This window comes from Suricata suricatta, chromosome 17, assembly GCF_006229205.1.
Source record: "Suricata suricatta isolate VVHF042 chromosome 17, meerkat_22Aug2017_6uvM2_HiC, whole genome shotgun sequence".
Lineage (NCBI taxonomy): Eukaryota > Metazoa > Chordata > Mammalia > Carnivora > Herpestidae > Suricata > Suricata suricatta.
Genome location: NC_043716.1, coordinates 55628610 through 55650004, shown reverse-complemented (window position 1 = coordinate 55650004; position 21395 = coordinate 55628610). Strand labels below are relative to the sequence as shown.

General features: G+C 59.8%; 1 protein-coding gene across 5 annotated transcripts in view; it reads right to left on the bottom strand.

The window, feature by feature from the left end:
- Positions 1-370: 370 nt before the first annotated feature.
- The window catches only part of C1QTNF1 (C1q and TNF related 1), a 23524-nt gene continuing 2499 nt past the window's right edge, over positions 371-21395 (bottom strand). For 2 of the 5 annotated variants that reach the window (XM_029929028.1, XM_029929031.1), the window contains 4 exons: positions 20850-20952; positions 6195-6359; positions 3582-3721; positions 371-2550 (listed from right to left, as the gene is read on the bottom strand). In XM_029929028.1, the coding sequence (XP_029784888.1) occupies positions 2000-2550; positions 3582-3721; positions 6195-6343 (840 nt within the window). In that variant the 5' untranslated portion in view covers positions 6344-6359; positions 20850-20952 and the 3' untranslated portion in view covers positions 371-1999. Of the gene's footprint in view, positions 2551-3581; positions 3722-6194; positions 6402-20849; positions 21364-21395 lie in introns of those variants that run through there. The other 3 variants (XM_029929032.1, XM_029929033.1, XM_029929030.1) reach the window with 3 other exon arrangements.

The window sequence follows — 21395 nt, the reverse complement described above, 5'->3', positions numbered from 1 at the left end:
GAGCCCTACATCTGGTACCTTTGGACTCTCCAGCTGTGAGACAAGAAAAGTGTGTTATCTTAAGCCATCAGGCTTGTGGGGGGTTGTCCTAGCAACCTGGGGACAGCAGCACAGTTGCCCAAACACCCCCTCCACCCGGTTCCTCGAAGACTCCTCAGCACGGGGCGCCCAACAGGGTCACGTCGGGCTGAGCACGAGCACTCCCGGAGGAGCACGGCCGCTCAGGGCCCCGCCTGTGCCCGCTGGGCATCTACGTTCTCGGGAGCTGAGCCGCAGGCCCCCAGGCTTGCAACAGGCAGTCGGCAGGGGTGGGTAGGGGGAGAGAAAACAGGGAGGATTTGGTTCAATGACCAAACTGAAGAGGCCGTGATGCTCAAACACGTGGTCCCAAGTTTAATGTTTTCAGAAAGAGCACCGGGACAGCAGGAAGCAGCGGGCAGGTGCCCCGCCCACCAGCACGCCCTTGGACACACCGTGGGGAAAGTCTGACTAGCAGAAGTCCTTCAGACGGAAGGATGCGCAGGCCCCAGACCCGGTGGTCAGGCCCCGGGAGGGCAGAGGGAGGGGGCAAGGCCAAGGGTCACCAGGGAAGGGAGGGTCCCATAGGGGCTTAGGGGCCCAAGCAGGTAGGAGAGGGAGCTTGGCCCTGGGCATTAGAAAGAGGCAGGGAAGGGCCGCCCGGCCAAGGTCAGCCAGCGGCTGGAGCACCAATTCTAGGCAGTAGCCGCGCTGGGCGTTTCTACACCCGACCTCCCAGAGAGGGTTCTGACTCCAGTGCTTGAGACAGGCCTTCTCTCCTGGTCAGAGGGACGGTGCCCCACGGGGACACCGAGACAGGCCGAGGGGGCGCCTTCCAGCCCCTTCTGGCCCTTCCCTGCTATGGGGCCCAAAGAAAGCCCCTCTCATGGTGTCTGAGCTGCTGGCCCCAGAGGCCAGGGGGAGAGAGCACGGAGCCTCAGGAAAACGGGACCCGAGACGGCGTGCAGGAAGATGGTGTAGCAAGTATTACATAACTGTGACAGCGGGTAGGTGATCAAGGCCCCAGTGCCTCCCATGACTGACCCATGTGGGGAGGAGCAGAAAGCCAGGGCCAGGGTGGCAGGCGTGAAGGCCCTGTCCGGGGGCTCCGGGGAGGCTATGGCCGCCGAGCAGAACCACGCCGGGATGGATGGCTCCGCCTTGGCAGTGCTGAGTGGACCCAGGGACTCCAGAGGTCCCCGGCTGCTGCCAGGAGTCCGTGGGTTCCAACAAGCAGGCTGCTCCTCCCAGCCCAGAGAGCGAGGCCAAGGGCTGGGCTGTCCCGCTGAGAGCTGACCTTCGCTGCCCCAGCCCCCACCCCCTTGCTGATGTGGCTCAGAATGACCGGCTGAACCCCCTGGGCAAGGCCGTGATGACCCCAGGACTGGGGCGTCAGTGCAGGCGTTGCCCGGGAAGGCTCATCAAGGGCCCAAGGAGGGCCCCACGCCCTCCGCCCCCCCCCCCGGGCCCGCAGCGCCCCCTTCAGGTCTCTTGCAGGAGGCCCGCAGAGCTCCAGCCGGAGCCGCCTCCCCCGGGAACCCGCGTGGCTGGTGGGAAGAGGCAAAAATAACAGCGCCTCCCTTTTCCCACACGGCTTATTTTGCTTCTTTCACAAACTTCACCATTTCCGTAATTAGTTCCAGCCACGGGAGCATGGATGACTCGGGGACACCCTGCCCTGTGGCCGCGTGTCTGCTGGGTCGCCTAAGGATATGTGCAAGGAGGGAAGCCGGGACAACCCTCCCCCTCCGTCATTGTCGCAGGTGCCGGCCCGGTGGGCCCCCCACCCCTGAGGAGCCCCCAAGGCCGGGAAGCACAGCCGATTCTGCTCCCCGCTCGGCGGAGGGCGTCGTGTAGAGGGCCAAAGCTGGGCGGTGAGGGGGGAGGGGCCAGGACTGGGGGAGGGGCTGCAGCGAGATCCGTGCCCCCCCCTCCCGGGGTGGGGGTGCGGGTGGGGGGACGGACGCAGGGCTGGGCGGGGCTAGGGCTCCAAGGCGTGCTTGACCAGGTAGCCGCTGAAGGTGATGTAGGTGTCGAACTCGTCGCTGAAGATGGCGTTCTCCCGCTCGCCCTTGAAGAGGCGCACCCACACCTCGTCCTGGTCCCGCAGCTCCAGCATCAGGCTCTGGCTCTGCATGATGCTGCGGTCGCTCACCTGGGCGAACAGGATCACCACCTCCTCGCCGTTCTTCATGATGTGCAGGTACGTCTCCTTCTGGTTCCAGGTGTGCACGTTGAGGCTGAAGAAGTAGATGCCGGGCACGTAGCAGTAGAACCTGCCGGTGAACATGTTGAAGTGGCCGTAGAGGTTCACGAACTCCGTGTCGAAGATCACCGTCTGGTAGTAGTTGTTGCTGTGCAGGGGCTTCCGGCGGCCCACCGAGAAGGCGGCGTAGTGGCTCTTGCAGCGGTCCCCGGGGGCCCCCATGGACCCTTTCTGCCCTTTGGGGCCCGTGTGGCCCCTGGCGCCCGCGGATCCGGTCTTGCCGTATTTGCCTTGCAAGCCTCGGTCCCCTCGGTCCCCCTTCTCACCTAAAGGGACAGGAGAGCACCCGGCGTCAAGCAGAGCTGACCCCGCCCCCACGGCTGTTCTATTTGCTTCCAGAAGCCATCATCCCCACCCCCCCAAAGTGCTGGCAACGCAAAGGGAACATATGGGTTTGTCCCAAAGTGGCAGGCGCTGCGGCCGGGCCCGCGGCCGCCTCGGAGCAAATGAGCTGCAGATGTCGGGGGCTCGGCCCGGAGCTTCCCGGTCAGAGTGCGGGCCGCGCCAGCCGGTCGGGGCTGCGGGCGTTTAAGGAAGCGGGCTGGGGGCCGAGCCCCAAAATAGAGGACACACAGACTCAAATGCATCGGGGCGGGGGCAGGGGAGGGTGGTGAGGCCCTCAGGACCAGGGCCTCTTCTTCCCAATCGGTCCTCTTGCAAAGGGGACAGAGCCTCAGATGGAATTCTCTCCTCCGGCTAGTAGAGGGCAGCCTGTCTCAGCTCCGTGCCCTGAGGGCGGCCCGTGTCCTCCACCCTAAAGACCACATCTTCTGGGGGCGCCAGAGTGGCTCAGTCAAACATCTGACCCTGATCTCACGGGTTCACGCGCCTTCGAGTCCCCGCATGGGGCTCCACGCTGACAGCACGGAGCCTGCCTGGGATTCTCTCTCTCCCCTTCTGTCTTCCCCTCCTCTGCTCTGTCTCCCAAAATAAGTAAACTTTAAAAACAATTTATGGGTGCCTGTGTGGCTCAGTCGATTAAGCATCTGACTTAGGCTCAGGTCATGATCTCATGGTTCATGGGTTGGAGCCCCGCGACGGGCTCTTTGCTGACCGCGCAGAGCCTGGAGCCTGCTTCGGATTCTGTGTCTCCCTCTCTCTTTCTGCCCCTCCCCTGCTCGTTCTCTGTTGCTCTCTGTCTCTCAAAAATAAATAAAAACGTTAAAATTTTTAATAAAAAAATAAAATAATTTTAAAGGACTATGTCTTCTCCCCTCGCCCCTCCCCCCCAGAAGAGAGCTCCCCACCCCCATCCAGGGGAAGTCCCCCCCACCCCGTGGCTTTGCAGCAACCTGACCTTTCAGGATGGTGATGTTGATCTGGGGCACCGGGATGGCCTGGTACACGGGGGTGCCGGGGTCACAGCAGCGAAAGCATCGGGAAGCAAGCACCTCGTCCCCCTGCCTGGGGCTGTATTTTTCATGGTTCTCTTCATCCCTAAGGGAACAAAGACATCACCTCGAAGGAAGGCCGAGAGCTCTCCCAGCGGGGACCTCCTCTCTCCTGCTGCCAGGGCCTGGTCTGCCTGCTCGCCTCCCCTGTTTCCTGGGTGTGCCCTCCCTTTCCCTCCACAGAGGCAGCATTGGCTCCTGGCGAAGTCTGGGACCCTAAATGAGATTTCTGGAGGGGCCCCCCGTCCCCCCCACCCCTGCACAGCAGTGATTTGAGGGCCCTGGGAGCAGGGGCAGCTTGGAGAGATCTGCCCCTCCAGGAGGGGGTTTAGAGGACGTGGTGTGATGATGCTGTGAATCCCCTCCAGGCAACGGTGATTCTAGAAGATACTACATTAAGCTGACTCATTTGTAAATGAAAGGGCTCGGCCTGATCTTTAGGGTTCCGTATAGCTTCCGCAGCTGGAGACTCTACTGTTTACTACGGACTTTCGAGGACGGCTGGGGAGGGGGCGGGGGCGGACGGGGACAGCTCCATGCTGCCACCTGGCGGCATCGCCCGGCACTGCGCGGTGCTCTCTGGCTTCCGCTCTTCGCTCCCAGGCTCTGGAGCTGACGGTACCATCTCAGAGGTAGTCACTCCATCCCAAAAGTCCGCTTCCTTCTCTGCCTCCGCTCTTGCTTTTAAACTCCGGACAACCCAGATAATGGGTTTGTACACCTTAAATTCAGGCCCACAAGCGCCAGACGCCCAGGTGGACCCCTGCCTCTAGCCGGAAGCCTCCATCCAGAGTCTGCAAACCCCACAAAGGTGATGGGTCCAAAAGCGTCTGCCCTCACTCGGCCCCCGGAACCTTCTCCTTCCAGGCTGCCTCACGTTTCCATCATCGGCCGCCCAGAATGGAGCCTCAGGCTCATTCGGGAGGTGTCTCTGGCCTCGCCACCACGTTCTGAGGATCGCAGAGTCCTGAGCGGTCAGCAACCCCACCAAGATACCTGCGGAAGCTGGGACCTCAGGCCCCCCCCATCTCTGGGGGACCCTTACCACTCTGACTGCCCTCCTGGAATCTGCCTCCCCCCACACCTCCCATCCATCTTCTCTGCCTTCTCCAGCCTTCTTTCTGGAAGCCCAGGACACTGAAACCTCTCCATGACCCCCCTACCGCCTCTGCAATAATCGCCCATGACTCCCTGCAGGGTTAAGTTCAGGAAAGACCCTTCCCCCGCCCCCAGGCTCCTCTGCCTTCCCAGTCCTAGCCTGGGCTACCCCAAAGCCGCCTGTCGAGGACACAACTTCCCACACACCCTCCTTCTGCACCTGGATGCCCCCCCTGGGGTCCTACAAGATGAGGTCAGTCCTCTGCTGGGTCTCCCCCCTCCCACCGCCACCCGCGGCATTGTGGGCACACCTGTCCTACGTCACTGCTCACCGCTCTGTTCCCCCATAGCCTCAGGGCTCCTGGAAGCCAGGGACTGTCACCCATGCAGATCCCCCAGTCCCTAGCAGATGGCCAGACCAGTATTAGATGCTCAGTGTTCACCGAATGAAAAGAGAGAGGAGGAAGGGGGGAGGAGGGAGGAGCAGGAGATGGTAGATGTCACCCTGTACCACATCGTATGCAATTCCATTGTCTTCTAAAGCTCACCCGAAGCCTTGGGCACCAGGTCAGCCCAAAGCTCAAATTAATGACGAAAGTCGAAGCATCGAGCTAGGACCTCACATCTGAGGCATGACTGTTCCATGAGCTATATCCTAGGCGTTTGTGAATCCCTACAAAACATTCCAAGTAGCCTGAAGTCTGTGTCATGGGAGGTCACGTATACGAAGATGGAACCATTCAGGAGAAATTCCTAACTTTTCAGGAAAAGCCGCCCCTCCACCATCCTCTCCAGTCGGTCACCTGGTCAGCTGGTCAGGGTCGCGGGGACCAGCTCACGGCACCATCCCTGCCTCCTCCGAGCAGGGCGTTTTTACAACCCTGGAAGATACTCTCGAAGGACAGAGCTAGAATGGTAAGGCAAGCCGAGGGCTGGGGTGGGGGGTTTGGTGTACTTTTTTCTTTAATGTTTATTTATTTATTTTTGAGAGAGTGAGAGATAGAGAGCAAGCAGGGGAGGCGCAGAGAGAGGGAGACAGAATCCCAAACAGGGTCGCGCTGTCAGCACAGAGACCGATGTGGGGCTCGAACCCACAAACCATGAGATCACGACCTGAGCTGAAACCAAGAGTCAGATGCTTAAGGGGCTGGGCCACCCAGGCGGCCCTTCGGAGAACTCTTTATTTAAGGATGTGTCTGCAAAACCTTACACAGACTCAGTCCCTTTGGGGTTAGAAGGAAGTGGGTTACAGTCCTCGGTTTCATGGAAGGCTCACCGGAAAGAGAAATGGCTGGTCTGGGCTCCCAGCCCAGCCCAGGTTATAGCTCCCCTGCCCCCAGCCTCGAATGAGCCCCCTGGGGGGCCCTGGACCCCAGGCCCCACCCGCTGAGCGCGCGCACCCGGCCGCCGCAGTCTCTCACCTGTCTGCGTGCTCCAGCGGCGGCCCCTCGGTCCCCTCCTGCTCCCGCAGCTCCTGTGGGCCCCACGACGCTCGGCCCAGCGCCGGGCCGCAGGCGAAGGCCAGCAGCAAGCAGCACGCCAGCCCGGGTCTCAGTCCCCGGGAGCCCATGTTCCTGTGCGCCCTGCTGGGAGAGACACACGGGCAAGGACACGGGCTGGGAGGGGCCCTGCGGAGAGGCCACCGGAGGAGCGGTGTCAGCCACGTGACTTCTGGGAGGGCGGCCACATGTACGGTCACATGCCCACACCCCCGCATGCTCATCCGTGTGCCACACACATACTCTGGCACGCTACACGGGCACACGTGCTTGGTGCCCTCACGCGTGCACACATGCTCCTGTGTACTCAGTGCTCTCACACAGGACACACGTACACACATCCACTCACACGCAGCAGGTGCACACGAAAGCTCACTCTTACACTCGACACACCCTTGTACGTGCACGCACACACACGTACACACGTCTGCAATATCCTAACACATTCACACGTACACACTCATGCACCTCAGTGCACACTCACATGCCCTGCATGCACACTCGACACACCCACACACTCTCACATGCATGCAGCACACCCAGTACATGTATGTGCACACAATCCCACATATGCACACTTTCAACACACTCGTACCCACGGGCATGCTCACACAGGTTACATGCGCGTCCACACACTCTCCCACGGCCTCACACACGTGCACGCACATGCAGGCACACCCTCACATGCATGCACACGCTGTCATGTGCACATGGACTCTGTCCCTGGAGCCTCAGCCGGCACGCTGGCATTGGAGCACCAGGCTGCCTGACGCAGTGGGCACAGCACTCCCCGGGCCACCACGCCTCCGTGGGAGGAGGTCCCTCGCCCGTGGGCTCTGCAGGTGACGTTATCAGCCCTGTTAGAGCAATAAGCGCAGGCCCGGATGAGTGGGCGCAGCCACCGTGGACGGGGAGGGAGAGGTGTCACGCATCCCACTTAGGGAGGGGGTGGGGTCCAGCCCTGACACCTTTGTCGCTTATCGAAGCCAACTCCGTGCCTCTTCTGGTGTTCTCAGGTGAAAGCTCGGGACAGGTCCTCGCCCAGTATTGAGAACATTCTAGAAAGACACGTCCACCGGGGGGCCCCAGTGAGCCCATTAGAGGGCAGTGCTTGGGCTTAAAGTAGGCAAAAAGCATCCTTTCCACTTCCGCAGTTAGAGGCGCCACCCCCAGCTAATCTGGGGAGCTTCCGGGTGGATGGCTGGATGGCCTTGGCTGCTTCTGGTGGGTCCGGAAGCCTCCCCACTGCAGGAGTGGGTGACTGGTCAGTCCCAGCCCCCCTCTGTTCCCCAAAACCTGCAACTCAGCACCTGGCAGGGCCTGCCAGGACACGCTGCTCAGTGCTTTCAGCTGCCCGGGGAGAAACAGAGGCCCCGTGGGAATGAGAACCACCCTCCCCCTCGAAGCCGAGTCAGGAGCCTGTCGTCAGTGGCAGACAAACCTCGGAAGGTCCCAGGTCTGATTTTCCTTCAGTTCCTCCTTTGTGCTTACGGAGAATTAAGTACTGAGACAGATTTCTTTTTCTGTCAGTAACTATCTGCCCAGATGAATGTTCCTCTTGCTGAGCACGGGAGGCCCTAGACTTCCCTCAAACACCCCATTGCTCAGAGGCCTTGGGGCTGGTAGGTCCACTTTGGGGCTTTGTTCTCTGTCCTGCGTGTTGGTGGGCTCGCTGCTCTAGCCCTGCAGAGGGGGAGCTCCGTTAGCCCTCCCGGCTGGAGCCCCCGTGGCAAATGAGCACAACATGGGGGAGGCAGAGAGCCAGGAACCAGAGCCCCGGGACATAAAAGGCAGAGGCCAGAAGCTCTCCAGATGGGGCCTTCGAGATGTGATGAACCTCTGAGCGAGGGAGGCTGCCTCCCCAGAAATCCCACCCTTCCCTGTGACCCCCAGCTCCGCTGGGTCTTCAGTTCTCTGCGGGACTCCCCACCTCCCACACTGCAGTGAGTTAGCTGGGCCTCCCCACCTGCAAGTTCTCTACCAGCCAATCCTCCCTCTCAGGCACCGGGGCCCAGAGAGCTTCCCAGTGACCAAGGGACTGCTTGGACCAGCTCCCCACTCAGAAACTCTACGGGGTGTGTTTATGTGAATTTATAAAATACATATTAAAATTATCTATCCATCCACCCATCATCTACCCTTCTATCATTCCATCCATCCATCCATCCATCATCCATCCATCCATCCATCATCCATCCATCCATCCATCCATCCATCTATCCATCCATCCATCTACTCATCTATCCATCCATCGATCCATCCATCGTTTCTACCTGACAGGGCATACATGACGCCCCAGCCTGTCCCCACTCTTCAGCTGCATTATACAGCACCCCGCATCCTATGCTTGAGCACCCTGCTTTGCACGCACTGACATACACATGTACCACCCGGAAATAAGGTTAAGTGCAGATTCTGCTTCAGGAGGTCTGGGACCGAGCCTTGCCGCTCCTGCACTTTCCACAAGCCCAGGTGCTCCGGTGCTCCTAGCCTTTGGGCCATACTTTGAATCTCAACTTGCGGCCACAACCCCCAAACTCCTGGCATCTGTCCATCCATTTGCATCCTTCCCCCCTGGCTGGAAGTTCCCCCTTCTCCTCCTCTCTTCCACTAAAACCCAGCCTTGTAGGACCGACAGGTGCACCGGGCACCCCACTGGGAGCATCCACTCCAGGCATCGTCTCACTGCATCCTTCTAGCCCTGCAGGTTAGAGTTAGGCCTAACAGCACGTCCTCCTTATGCCATCATAGGACTCAGAGGGACCTCCAGTGAGTCCTTTGAGGAGACATTCACTTATTCATTATTACACCAATCTTACGAATGAGCAGAGATGTAGAGAAGTTGATTAGCTTAAGATTGCCCTATCTTTAAAAGTTTTTAAACATTTATTCAGTTTTGAGAGTCAGAGTGTGAGCGGAGGAAGGGCAGAGAGAGAGAGGGAGACAGAGAATCTGAAGCAGGCTCCAGGCTCGGAGCTGTTGGCGCAGAGCCCGACATGGGGCTCGAACTCAACAGACCGTGAGATCATGACCTGAGCTGAAGTTGAATGCTTAACCGACTGAGCCACCCAGGTACCCCAAGACTGCTCAGTCGTTAAGCGGGGTCTGGAGGCGGGCACTGGATTTGACCTCAACAGGCTGTCCTCAGATCACGTCATTATCATACCTGGTCCTCAAGACCAAAGCCAAGTGCCTCCCCTTCCTCCTGACGCCTCCCAGACCCTCAGCTGGCAAAACCTCTCCCTCCCCTTTTTAAACTTTGCTTTTCCTGCTGTCTTATTCTGCCGAGTTTGGCTTGGCCTGTAAGATTCTGCACAGCACCCCATGACCTCATCGTGTCCAATATATCTTGGACCGGCCAAGCATCCTGCAGTACCCTGAACTTGACTGCTACTCAACAAATATTTGTGAACTGGGATTTCTAAAGTTGTTTATTTCCCTTTTTCTGTATTTCTCTGTTCCTCCTTGGCCCTCAATAATTACTCCTTTTTTCTTTAAATGCCAAGCTTGCATGACTTAAAAGGAAAAGAGGAGGAGGCTTTCCTTTCTTTAAACAGTTTTTTCCTGAATCCAGAGTAATATATATTCATTTTAGGAAAGTCAGGAAATAACAACAAAGACACATAAAAAGCTACCTTGGATTCCTTTCTCCCCAGGGTTTCTCGATCTAGGCACTCCTGACATTTGGGGCTGACTCACTCTTTGTTGTGGGAGATTGTCCTGTGCGTTCGCAGGATATTTACCAGCGTCCCTGAGCTCCACGTACTGGATTCGATTAACACGCCCCCCTCCCAGCTGTGACTGACAGCCAAAGACATCTCCAGATTCTGCTGCGTGCCCCCTGGGAGGCAAAACTACCCCCGGCTGGGGGTCCAGGCTCTACCCCCAGTGGGAGCCCTCTTTCTGGTCTGGAAAGGGCTTTCCTGGACCTTGATCAGAAGAGACGGGGACCGGGATGCAGCCGACGTAAGGGGGATGATACCAATGGGGACGGAGCCAGCGAAGAGTCACAGGCGCCAGGCTGACATGGTGAAAACAGCAGAGGCTGGTGGTTCTCCTCAGGAACCTCCTCTTTGGGGCCAAAGCAAACCCCAAGGGAAATCTTTTTCCCTCTTCAAAAATGACTCTAGAATCTGGGGCGCCTGGGTGGCTTTGTCGGTTAACTGTCCGACCTCAGCTCGGGTCATGATCTCGCGGTCTGTGAGTTCGAGCCCCGTGTGGGACTCTGTGCTGACGGCTCAGAGCCTGGAGCCTGCTTCAGATTCTGTGTCTTCCTCTCTCTCTGCCCCTCCCCTGCTTGTGTTCTCTTCCTCTCTCTCTCTCAAAAAAAAAAAAAAAACCCATTAAAATAAAATAAAAAATACCTTCAGAACCATTTTACCAACGGCCACAGAAAAGTCAGCATCACGACATAATCATTTTCATAAGTTTTGGGCAAAAACAGTATTGCCCAACGTCCAACCAAACTTGGCTCCAAATCACTTTTAGCAATTTCCAGGGAAATGAAGTCACCTACAGGGGTGAGGCTCTGGCCCCCAGGAGGGTAACTCAGAAGAATGCGCCCACACAGCGAAGGCAGGTCCGGGGGGCCGCCCCCGGGATGGCTCCGCCAGCCGTGCGCCACCCCCGCCGTCTGGGCCCACACGGCCCGGTCTCCAGGCTGCCTTGCGGTCAAGGCCTCTGAGGCCAGCTCCAACGTGACTCAAGTTCCTGAGTTCCCTTCTCAAACCTTGTGAAGACATTCATCCTCCAAATCCCACGTCAGCTCGGTGAACACCACTTTTCCCCCCTTCCTGTCCCAGAAGACCCGTGGGTCTCCGGCCGCTCTCCCCTCAGCCCTGCCGGCCACCACCTGCTTCACCTGCCCCAAAGGTAGAACCCCCGTGTAGGCGTGGGGGTGCGGAAGGGGGAAACGGCCCCCCGGGCAGGGTCTGGAGGAAGCCTGAGAACACGTCCTCGTCCATAATTTTCATCCCTTTGGGGTGCCTGGGGGGCTCCGTCAGTGGAGCGTCCGACTCTTGATTTCGGCTCAGGTCATGATCCCAGGGTTGTGGGATCGAGCCCTGTGTCGGACTCTATGTTGAGCATGGAACCTACTTGTAATTCTCTCTCTCTCTCTCTCTCTCTCTCTCCCTCTCTCTCTCTCTCTCTCTCTCCCCCCCATCTCCCACTCGCACGCTCGCTCTCTCTCCCTCTCACTCTTTAAAAAAAAATAATAGTAATTTTCATACCTCCTCAGACCTTTGTGGACACGGGGTAAATCTTTCGAGGAGACGGTATTCATACCCACGTTCAAGGTTCCTGGCATCTGTTGGGGGGGGCCCGCCCACCTCCACATCGTCCTGCCTGTGCTCTGACGGGTAACTCCCAGAACTTGGGCACCACATGTTTGCAGTTTTGCCTCGATGCCACACCCAGCCCAGTGCCATTTGACAAAAGCATTTATAAAGTTTCCCCTCTTCCTGAATGCGCATCGGGTGAGCAGCTGTTCTGGGTGGCGAGAAGCCTAGGATCTCCCTGGATGAGGGGAAGCTTGGAAGATGGTCCCACTGGCTGTGGGGCTCAGGATTTCCGCTTGGCGGAAGGCGTCCCGCTGGCCTGGCTTCCCGAACCCCCACGACTTGCCCAGCCTCGCGTCGGGAGAAAGAGATTCCGCCGCCAATGAAGTTTCCGCCCTGACTTCGAGAAGATTACGTCCAGCGAAGGAGACGGACAGACGCGCACCGTGTTGCCCAGGACAGAAGGGCACGCGTCGAATCAAGACGCTCAGGTGCCTGACGTCCCAGGCCGGTGCGGTCCCGTGTGACGGCCGCTGGCCGTGTGTCGCTATTTCATTTTCAACGAATTAAGTAAAATTCAAAAATTCGGTCCCTCCGGCGCGCTAGCCGTGTTCCAAGCCCTCCACGCACCGCGGCGCTGGTAGCTCCCACGCTGGACACAGCACGGGCCCGAGCATTTCCGATCACGGCAGAAAGCGCTCTCGGACAAACCGCCATCAGTGGGGGAGCAAGCAAGGCGAAGAACGAGCAGCGGCCGAAATCTGGGGGTCATTTCGGCTCCTTCCTCTCATGCATCCGCCACATAGAATCAGTCACCGGCTGCCTTTCCTCCGAGGGTCCCTCCTCCTTTCTACCTTTTGCCTCCATGGGATGCTTTCCCAGAGCTCTAGCGCATCCCAGACCTCAAGACACCCGAGGCGAGCAACTTTGTCTGGCTTTTCTAGGGCCTGGACATCACCCCAAAATTTCACACGTGGCTCCAGAGGGCGCTTGGCATCAGAGAGGCCTGTCTCCCCCACCTAATGGCTTCTAGGCCAAGAATGCAATGCAGCGAGCTGTGTTTTTGAGACTTTTTCAACGTGGCCTCCAACATCCCTCCCCCACCCCCCACAATCGGCTTCCGTCACCTCTTCCCAGCACCCTGTCGGCCCGAAAGGGAGCCCCGAGGCTGCCCCTCTGGGCCTCGACATCTGGCGGAGTCCTCCCACTGAGGAGCTCCGAGCGGGACCCCTCTCCTCGATGCAGAGCCAGGGGTGCCCAGAAAGGAGAAAGCGCCGTGTTGGGGGTCACACATGACATCTGCTTTCCTGCCCAGAAGCGACGCATCACACTGATTTTCCAATTCTGAGACGCCTCTGGTGACGGGAAGGAGGCACGCAGAGTGACTTCCAGTTGATAAATGACATTTGCTCACCAATTCCAGAAGCTCACTTAATATCTGATTTCCCTTCTACAACGGGGCCCAGCGGCTCCCCCAAGCCGCAGAAAGGAAGCCGCGGTGGCGAGGCTGAGGACCCCCTCCTGGAGGAACTTGGGTCAGTAAGCGTGGGGTCCCGGCGTCGGGGCCACTCGCTGAACCTCACCCTTTCCCCTTCCCTGAGAAGCCACTCTCTGGCTCAGAGAAGAGGATTTATTTTCTAAGGTTTGGGGGTTTATCCGGGGATCTCCAAAGCACATGGCCAGGGACGGACCTGCGGTCTTTCTAGTGAAGAAGCAAGAGGTCCCTTTCCCCTGCAGAGCGGGGACAGAACTGAGGAAAAAAGGAGGCAGGAGCCTCCCGCCCCTCCGTGGGGCACCTGGCTGGCTTGGTCAGAAGAGCGTGTGACCCCTGATCTGGGATCATCAGTTCGAGCCCCACATTGGGTGTAGAGATGACTTAAATGAATAAATAAGAACCGTATTAAAAAGAAAGAATCCTCCCCTCCACTTCCTAACATCGTCATCGCTCCTGGGGCGGCTGGGCCTCGGGAAGGAAAGGCTCGCCCGGCCTGGAGAGCGGGCACCGTGGCGTGCCCAGGCCCCGCAAGCAGCCAGCCCACGGGGGCCGCCGGCGTCGGGCCTCCGGGGGCACCTGGCCAGCCCAGCCTCCGCAGCTCCCGAGTCCGACCCGGTGCAAACAAAGGCCTCCTTGCCTGGAGCGTGTCCTCAGATCACCTCCAGGCCCTGGGCTGCAGGCCTGCCCCTGCTCTGACAGCTGCGTGGCAGAAGAGAGCTCCTGACAGCTCGGTCCCCGCCGTGTGCCCGCTCTGCAGGTGGGCTGGCCCGGGGCCCATGTCCCCACAGCGCAGACGCTCTCAGGGAGGACCCGGGACTCGCAGGGCCCGCGCCCCACCACGCCCACCTCTTTCCAAGCACTACTTTGGTTCTTCTGCGTCCTGGACACCGATGGCCCCAACAGCTCATAGGCACCCCCGAAGGAAGCTCGTGCTAAGAGAGAACTTGGTCCCTCACCTAATGGCTTCTGGGCCAAGAGCAAGGTTTAGCTCAGCATCCGGTCTGCAGTCAGTACAGGGCTGGCCACCTCGTCCCCTGTCCCCGCTCTGCCTCCCAGTGGTCATCCTCCACGGGCGCGCCAGCAGAGACAAGTGTCCACAGGCCTGTGGCCTTGGCAGTCAGCCCTCCCCCTGGAAACACGCTCTCTGGCTGTCACTTTCTACCGGGACGGCTCCCTGAGATCCTGGGCCCCACCCGGGCCTGGCTGAGGAGCTTTTGGCCCATGCCCTCCAGAGCCATGGGCACTAGCCAAGGGGGCCAGTTAAATGTGTTAAAATGAAACAAAATGAAAAATCGGGTTCTCATCCACAGCTGGTGATGCTGGGGACCAGCGTCTTAGACGGTGCTGCTGGGACAACAGGTCTAGGATGGAAGAAAGTCCCCTGGGACAGCCTGGGCCGTCGGTCTTCCGAGCGTTCGCTCTGCACTCTGCCTTAGACCCGTGAACCCCCGAATTAACTCCGCTCCTGTCCCCACCTTACCTGCTTCTCTTGCAGCTACAGCGGCCGCCCACACAAGGGCGTGAGGCTGGAAATCCTGGGGCCACTCAGACCCCACCTCTCACGCACCTGTCACCTCTCATCTGCCACCCAGCCTCCCGAGGGCCTCTGGTCCCCTCTCCTCCTTGGCCGGCCACCACTTCCTTCCCAGCTCTCCGCTGCCCTGCCTCCCCTCTGTCTCCCCTCCGTCTTCCAACCTGCAAACCAGTGAGGCACCTTGCAGAACCGCCAATCCTAATCCCACCCTGGGCATAAAAGGCTTCCCACGAAGGACAGAAAGCATGTCAGCCTTGTGCTCACCCCCTGGCTCTTGCCTCGCCTCTGGCCAAGCTGCCTCCCGGCTGCTCCCGTCTGGAGCTGCTCACAGACCCAGCACAAGCCTCACGCTCTCCTCCGTCGGTCCCTTCCCTGCCACCCTCTCCATCTCGCGTCCTTCAGAGCGCAGCCTGGGGGGCGCTCCTCCAGGAAGGGGCTCCCCCAGCCTCCCATAAGCTCTCCCCCCTCGGACAAGCAGCCCCTCCAAGGCAGCGGTGTCCCCCCCTCCCTCGAGCCTCCAGTATCTGGGGCCTGATGCTCAACACTGAACTCGACGCTCACCTTCCACAGAGCCGACATGCCCACGGGACTCTACGTCCCACACTTCTTGCTTGGGCCTAGGGCCAAGGTGTTCAAATCTCTCTCTAGCTCAGGGTGGGGCTGCTTGGGGAGAGGGGAGGGGGGGGGGACCCAGGGGGCCCCCGGAGTGCCATCGCAAGGCTGAATCCTGGGGTGGCCGTCTCGGGCCGTCTTACCCTCCGAGGCTCCTCTTACCTGCGCTCAGAAACATCTCCTGCTTCTCAAAGGGCCACAACCCCCCGCCCCTTTGGGCCAAGGTTCCAAGCTCCAGGAGATGCTTGCTTGCTTCGAGTAGAGGCAAGTAAATAAATAAATAAAGCGGGGAGGGGCAAGCTCAGCCAGCCGCACCAATTAGCCACCCCTGTGAACAGATGCCCGCAGACGTGGAAAGATGTTCATGATGAGTGAAGGTCGGGGTGGAAACACACACATCAATGCACATCCGTATGTCAGCCGCCGGGATCTGAAGGCCACCCACCTGGCGGTTGACAGCAATTACCTCTGGGTGAGGAAAATAGGGATGTTTGCCATTTTCTTATTTTGGCTTCTCTGGGTTGTTTTTTTTTTTTTCCTGCCATATTTTTTCACATTAAGTACACATTATTTTCCACTTAGAACAATGACAAATAAGCCCCGCCCTGGGGACTAAGAGCAGATTGTATATCCCAGGGGCTGATGGTATGAGAATAGAGAAGGAGAATGAAGGAGGGGCGTGGGGACGGGGCTGTGGCAAGTCCAAGTCCGTGCTTCCTCGAAGTGGGGACCGCGTGGGGCATAAACTGACCTAGCGCTCTCGTCTCAAGTTCCTGCACCAGCGTTTATTGAATGTCTGTGTGTACAGGGCAGAGGGCTGGACTGCAGGGACCGCAGTGCAACAAGGAGACGCAGCCTACCCCCGCCCCACCCCCCCGCGCCCCCGGGCCGGGGAGCAGACCCCCTGGAGTGGCACAGCTTTAGGTTAGGCCAGGGAGGGGCATCTACCTTGGACTAGAGTCAGACCTCGCAGAGACATCCTTGACATACCTCTCCCTGGTGGTACTTGGCCATGAAACCAAAGAAATGGAGCCAAATCCTTGCACCCACCTTGAGGAATTCTGGGCAATGGCCCGTCGAGTTAATGGGCCCATTGGGAGCAGCGCCATCATTTATCAGAGATTCCTGCTAACAAAGCCCTACTACCATTAACTAAACCAAGCACCTACTACCTGCCGGACTCCCGGCACAGCGCTTTCTGAACGCCATTGAGCTTGACCCCTATAGTGCACCTGAATTTCCCAGATGAGCAAACAGGCTCCGAGGGAAAGCCGCCCACCCGAGGCTCCGTAGTGGCGAGGTGCTGGCAGACAGGTGCGTCCGACAGCACACTGCCTTTTCCATTTCACCTCCAGGGGCCTTTGGAAAGATGCCGGGTTGGGGAGGGGGCAGGCACATCCTGCCAGACCGCAGTGCAGCAGGCGCCCCCCTGCCGGTGTCCACCTGCTGAGCTCACTCAGTTAGAGTTGGAGAAGCAGCAGGAAGGGACGTTTGGCTCTGAGGGGCCCACCCGCCAGCTGAGCCCCTGCAGTCATTCATTCGGCAGGTTATGGGCACCTGTCCTGCGCCGGTACTAACATCTCCCATAACCCAAAATGCAAGGGGTGTGGGAGGCGCGGTCCGTTGTGTGTGTGTTTTTAGAGCATTGCTTTTGCAGGGTGGAGAGGGCGTCCATGGGTGAACTCCGAAAAGGAGAAAGAGCGGGAGACGGCGTTGTGGAGGGATGGCAGACGGCTTCACCCTGCCCCCAGTGCTCTCTGATGGACAGAGGCCGACTGGAGGGCTGAACTGCAAAGTGGCCCGAGGCCAAGTGCAGCCGGCAGGAACCAATGGTGCAAGAAATCGCCGTTGTGGTGGGAGCCCGGTGTCTGCCCATCCCTTGGGTGCTGCCTGGGGATCAGGCTGGGAGGAAGCCCCTAGTGGAGGCTCCTGCAGAGAGAGACCCAGAAGGGAGAGGATGCAGGAGCTGAGGACGGAACAAAAACCAGAAGGTGGGCATCGGGCTCCAGCCCACCTCCCCTGATGCCGGGGCATTGCTCTGCCTGCTCCCTGGGCACCGTCCTCAGGATCCCCACAATTGGCTCTGCCCCAAGAACCATGGGTCTTCCTCGCACAGCTGGACCTTTGGGGGGGGGAGGTTGCCCCAAGAGTTGAAGGGCCCACGGCCATGCCCATCTCTCGCCGGCATCCACTTTCAGGCTCCTCCCAAGGAGAAAGGGCCCAGGTGTTTCTAAACACGACCTGTGCCCCAACTCCACAGACCAGCCCCAGAAACCTGCAGGGCAAAGTCGCCCAGCCTGACTTCCGGTCTGCGCCCCACCTCCAAAGCCACCAGGGTTGGCAAGTTGCCAGGGTGAGGTCTTTTTCCCTCCCTGGTCCTCAGGGCACAGGGCGGCTGGTAACCAGATGTCCCCACTTGGGGAGGGGGTTGCAACTCGAGGCAAAAGGTTTGGGGCGTTCCCCATGTATGGCTTTAGCAGCGGCCAGCAGGGGCATTTGACCTAGCCCCGGGGCACCTTGATTCCCGGACTCTTCCATGCCTGCCCCGCCCGTCTGCCTCTTTTCCCGTCCTCCCTTCCCCTGCTGCCTCCCTGCCCGCAGTCCCCAGCTCTGCTCTGTCTTGTTTCAAGGAAAATTCCTACGGGAGCCAGGAGATGGTCAGACATGGAGGCCCCACCTGGCCCACGGCCATTCTGGACAAGGGCAGGAGGCCTGCGCCAGTCCTGTCCGGAGCTGGACAAGGGGTTGACTCCAGGGGCCTCCAGGGCAGGCCAGAGACAGCCTGGTTGTGGGGGGGTGTGCTTCATGCCTCTGCCCACACGCCTCCCATGTTGAGCCCACTCCCAGAGAGCAAGCGTGGGCAAGAACGAGGGCCCAAAGGGGATGCTGGGAGCTCAGTCTCCTGCTCCACTACAAACTTGACAAAGGCCCAGAGATGAGGATGTCCCAAAGGCTCAGGAGCTCCCAGTCCTGTTACACCCCTGCGTCCCTCCCCACGAGGCTGAAGGACAAGGGTCTGAGGACCCAGGCTGCCGCAGAAGGCCGCCCCCCCCCCCCGCAGGGCCCTGGGCACCCCAAACCCCAAGCCTCGCTGGGCGGCCTCAAAAGAGTAGACAGAAGCACCCCATGCAGGCTTTGATGATTCTTTTCCGCCTTGTCCTCCAAGCGGGCAGACAGCTCCTCGCGCCGTGTGAGGGCACGGGGAGACACCCACGGTCCCGTCCAGAGAGCCGCCTTGTCTCCCTCGGCTTAAAGAGAAGGCAGATTTCAGCAGGTAAAGGCAGGAAAAGAATTAATAACCCTGGGCCCACGTGGTTGCTACGCCACCGAGGCGGAGTGCCCGGGGCGGGGTGGGGGAGGGGATCACCGCCTCCTAAATATCTGGGCTTCTGAAACACCCATTTTCCTCCCCAGTGGATCCGCAGACAGCACTGCCTCCACAGTCAGAGCCCGAGGACCTTTCCATGCTTCCGGTCCTTGTCCTCCGTGAGCTGTCACCACCCCTCTGCCCCAGGGCCCTCAGTCACCCACCCCCAGCTCTAGGAACACGGTCCCACACAAGGACACAAACCCGATAGCAAGCTTATGTCCGGTGAGGATGCCCAGCAGCGCGGCTATATCTACAAAATTCTTTTCATCTTTGTTTTGATGGGTGAATTTCAGTGCCAGAATATTTGGTTTATGAGTCACGATAATTACAGCCGGGGGTGGGGAGGGCCCGAGGCACCAGGAAGAACCACAGAAAGAAACACGTTCTGAAACAGCTATGCTCTTGGCTGCAGCCCTGAATCGGGAGGTTTACGTCCCAGGAATGAAGGGGGGAGACACCTGTGCGCCTTTCTGGGCCCACGTCAGCTTCTCACTGTCCGCCTGGGAGGGTGCCTCTCTCCGGCTGGCTGGCTGCACCTGTCCCCGGCAGGCAGGGACCCCCTCCGGCTGGGTGAAGCCCCACCCAAGACCTCCGGCCCCCGAGTTTCTCTGTCTCCTTAACCCGTCGCTCACTGGCAACACCTTCCTTGGCATCGCCAGAGGCTCGAGATGGGAGAAGGAGGAGGGAGAGGACAGGAGGGGTAGCATTCCTGAGAAACAGAACCTGGCTGTCCTGCCTGCCCCCGGGCGCTTTCTCCACCGACAGCTGGGAAGTGGATTTTCGCAAACTTGAGAAGCTCAGGTCTCAGCCTCAGTTTGGAGAGCTGTGCATCCTGGAGCAAGTTACATGCCCTCTCTGGGTACAGAGACGCAGGTCCTCCATCGGGTCCTCTCTCTACCGTCCACGGGCAGGTCACGAGCCTCTCCGAGCTTTTCAGGGGTGAGGGCCACGTCGCTAGAATCATTGAGAATCTGCAATTGCTCAGCGCCTGCCGTGCGGGACACGGATGGACACACACACACACACACACACACACACACACACACACACCCCGCGCACCCATGGCTGCGATTATATTTATTGCCACTATTGTTGCAGGTCACCCTACGCTCCTCACAGCTCTCAGATCAAGAGGGAGAGTGGGGAGGGAAGGCAGGACGGAACAACTCACCCTCTGCCCCCCACCTCCCCTCCCTCTGTATTTTTTTTCTTCTCTTGTTGGCGGGGACACGGGGCAGGCCTCTCCTTGCAGCACACACAGCAGCCAAATGCATCTGTTTGTGACCTTGCATGCGGGGCCGGCTGCCTGTTTCCTGCACTATAAAAAGCAAAGGCCTGGCAGCCTCCGAGGACCTCACATCCTCCCCTAGGGACCCGGGGTGCTGCTCGTGGCTGAGAAAACTCAGTTTCTCAGGACACGCCTCGTTCACACTGCTTGGAGAGAAGGCTCTCCATTCCTGGAAACAAGTGAGATGGAAGGGAGAGGCGGGTCACGGAGGGAGCCCGGTTCCTCCGGTGGAGCAGGAGGGACCTGGCGGACCCTGCACGCCCACAGAGGGTGCGGGGCTGCCCAGGAGTCGGCACTGTTGGCTGGGAAGCAGGCTAACGCGATGGGGGTGCCCAGTGCAGGTGGGGATCACACCTGTCCCCATGGAATGCCGGGAACAGGGCGGTGCGTGCTGGCTTGACTCAGAGCCGTTTGAGGTCCGGAGACTCAGTGGCCCCTGGGTGCCTCGGGCCCAGTCCAGGAATGGTGCTCGGCGATTCAGGCAGCCCAGGAGCGTCCCCGGGAAAACGGGCATTATTCCCCCCTGTTCAGACCGAATCCCCTCCAGGAGCACCAAGACCATTAGATGCCGGGGCCAGAGCCAGCATTTCCCATTCTGTGTGGGGTCCCGACTGGCCACGGGCAAGGCTGGGCAAACCTGTTTCTCAGGTGACCCAGGCAGTATTGGGGTGGCCTGTCCCCAGGGACAGCGAGGACCTGGGTACCACACCTAGAGAAGTGTGAAGCAAATAATCAGCCCACAAAAAACTAGGGGAGGCACAATCCTTCCCGACGACACCCGGCTGCCACGGAGCCCCTGCTCCCGGTCCCACAGAGAGACGGCCACCCGGCTCTCCGCAGAGCGTCTGTACACCGGGGCTGCCCCGCAGCTCCGGGCCTTTCTGCCCCCCGGTGCCGGTGCCGGTGCCACAACTGCCACCCTGACCCCTCCCACTGGGCTCTGGCAACCACGCCGGAGCCGCGGAGCAGCCCCGAGACCGGCCCTGAGCCGCCACCTACCTCTAGCCGGCGGCGGGCGTCCTGCGGTGGCCTCGCGGGGCTTAGAGCATCTCCCAGCGGCCGCTGAGCCTCCTCCCGGCCAGGTCGCAGGGGGAAGAACAGCCTGGTCCGTGGAGAGAGCGAGAAGAAAGGGAAAAGTCCTCCGGGCAAGAAGGTGCAGAATGTAGGGGGAGGGGGGCGTGGGGGGCGGGTGCAGCCACCAGCCCGTCCCTGCCTTCCCGGCACCTTGACCTCCTCTGTTCCAAGGTCTCTCTGGCCAGAAGCGGAAGCGCGGTTTCTCGAAAGTGGAGGAAGAGCCGAAGAAAGCGGGACAGACTCGTAAAGAGCAAACCCCAGCCAGATGTGAGCGGGGCCGCGGAGCCTCCAACGCTCCCAGGACATACTATCCAAACAGCAGCCGCCAAGGATTAACTGTGTGTGTGCCCGGCGGGCAGGGAGAGCCAGCTCTGCCCTCCTCCGGGCCGCCCGGGGAGCTGGCCTGGGCTGGCGGGCGCGGGCCACCACTCCCAGCCTCCGGAAGTCCCTCCAGGTGTGGGGGTGGCGGGG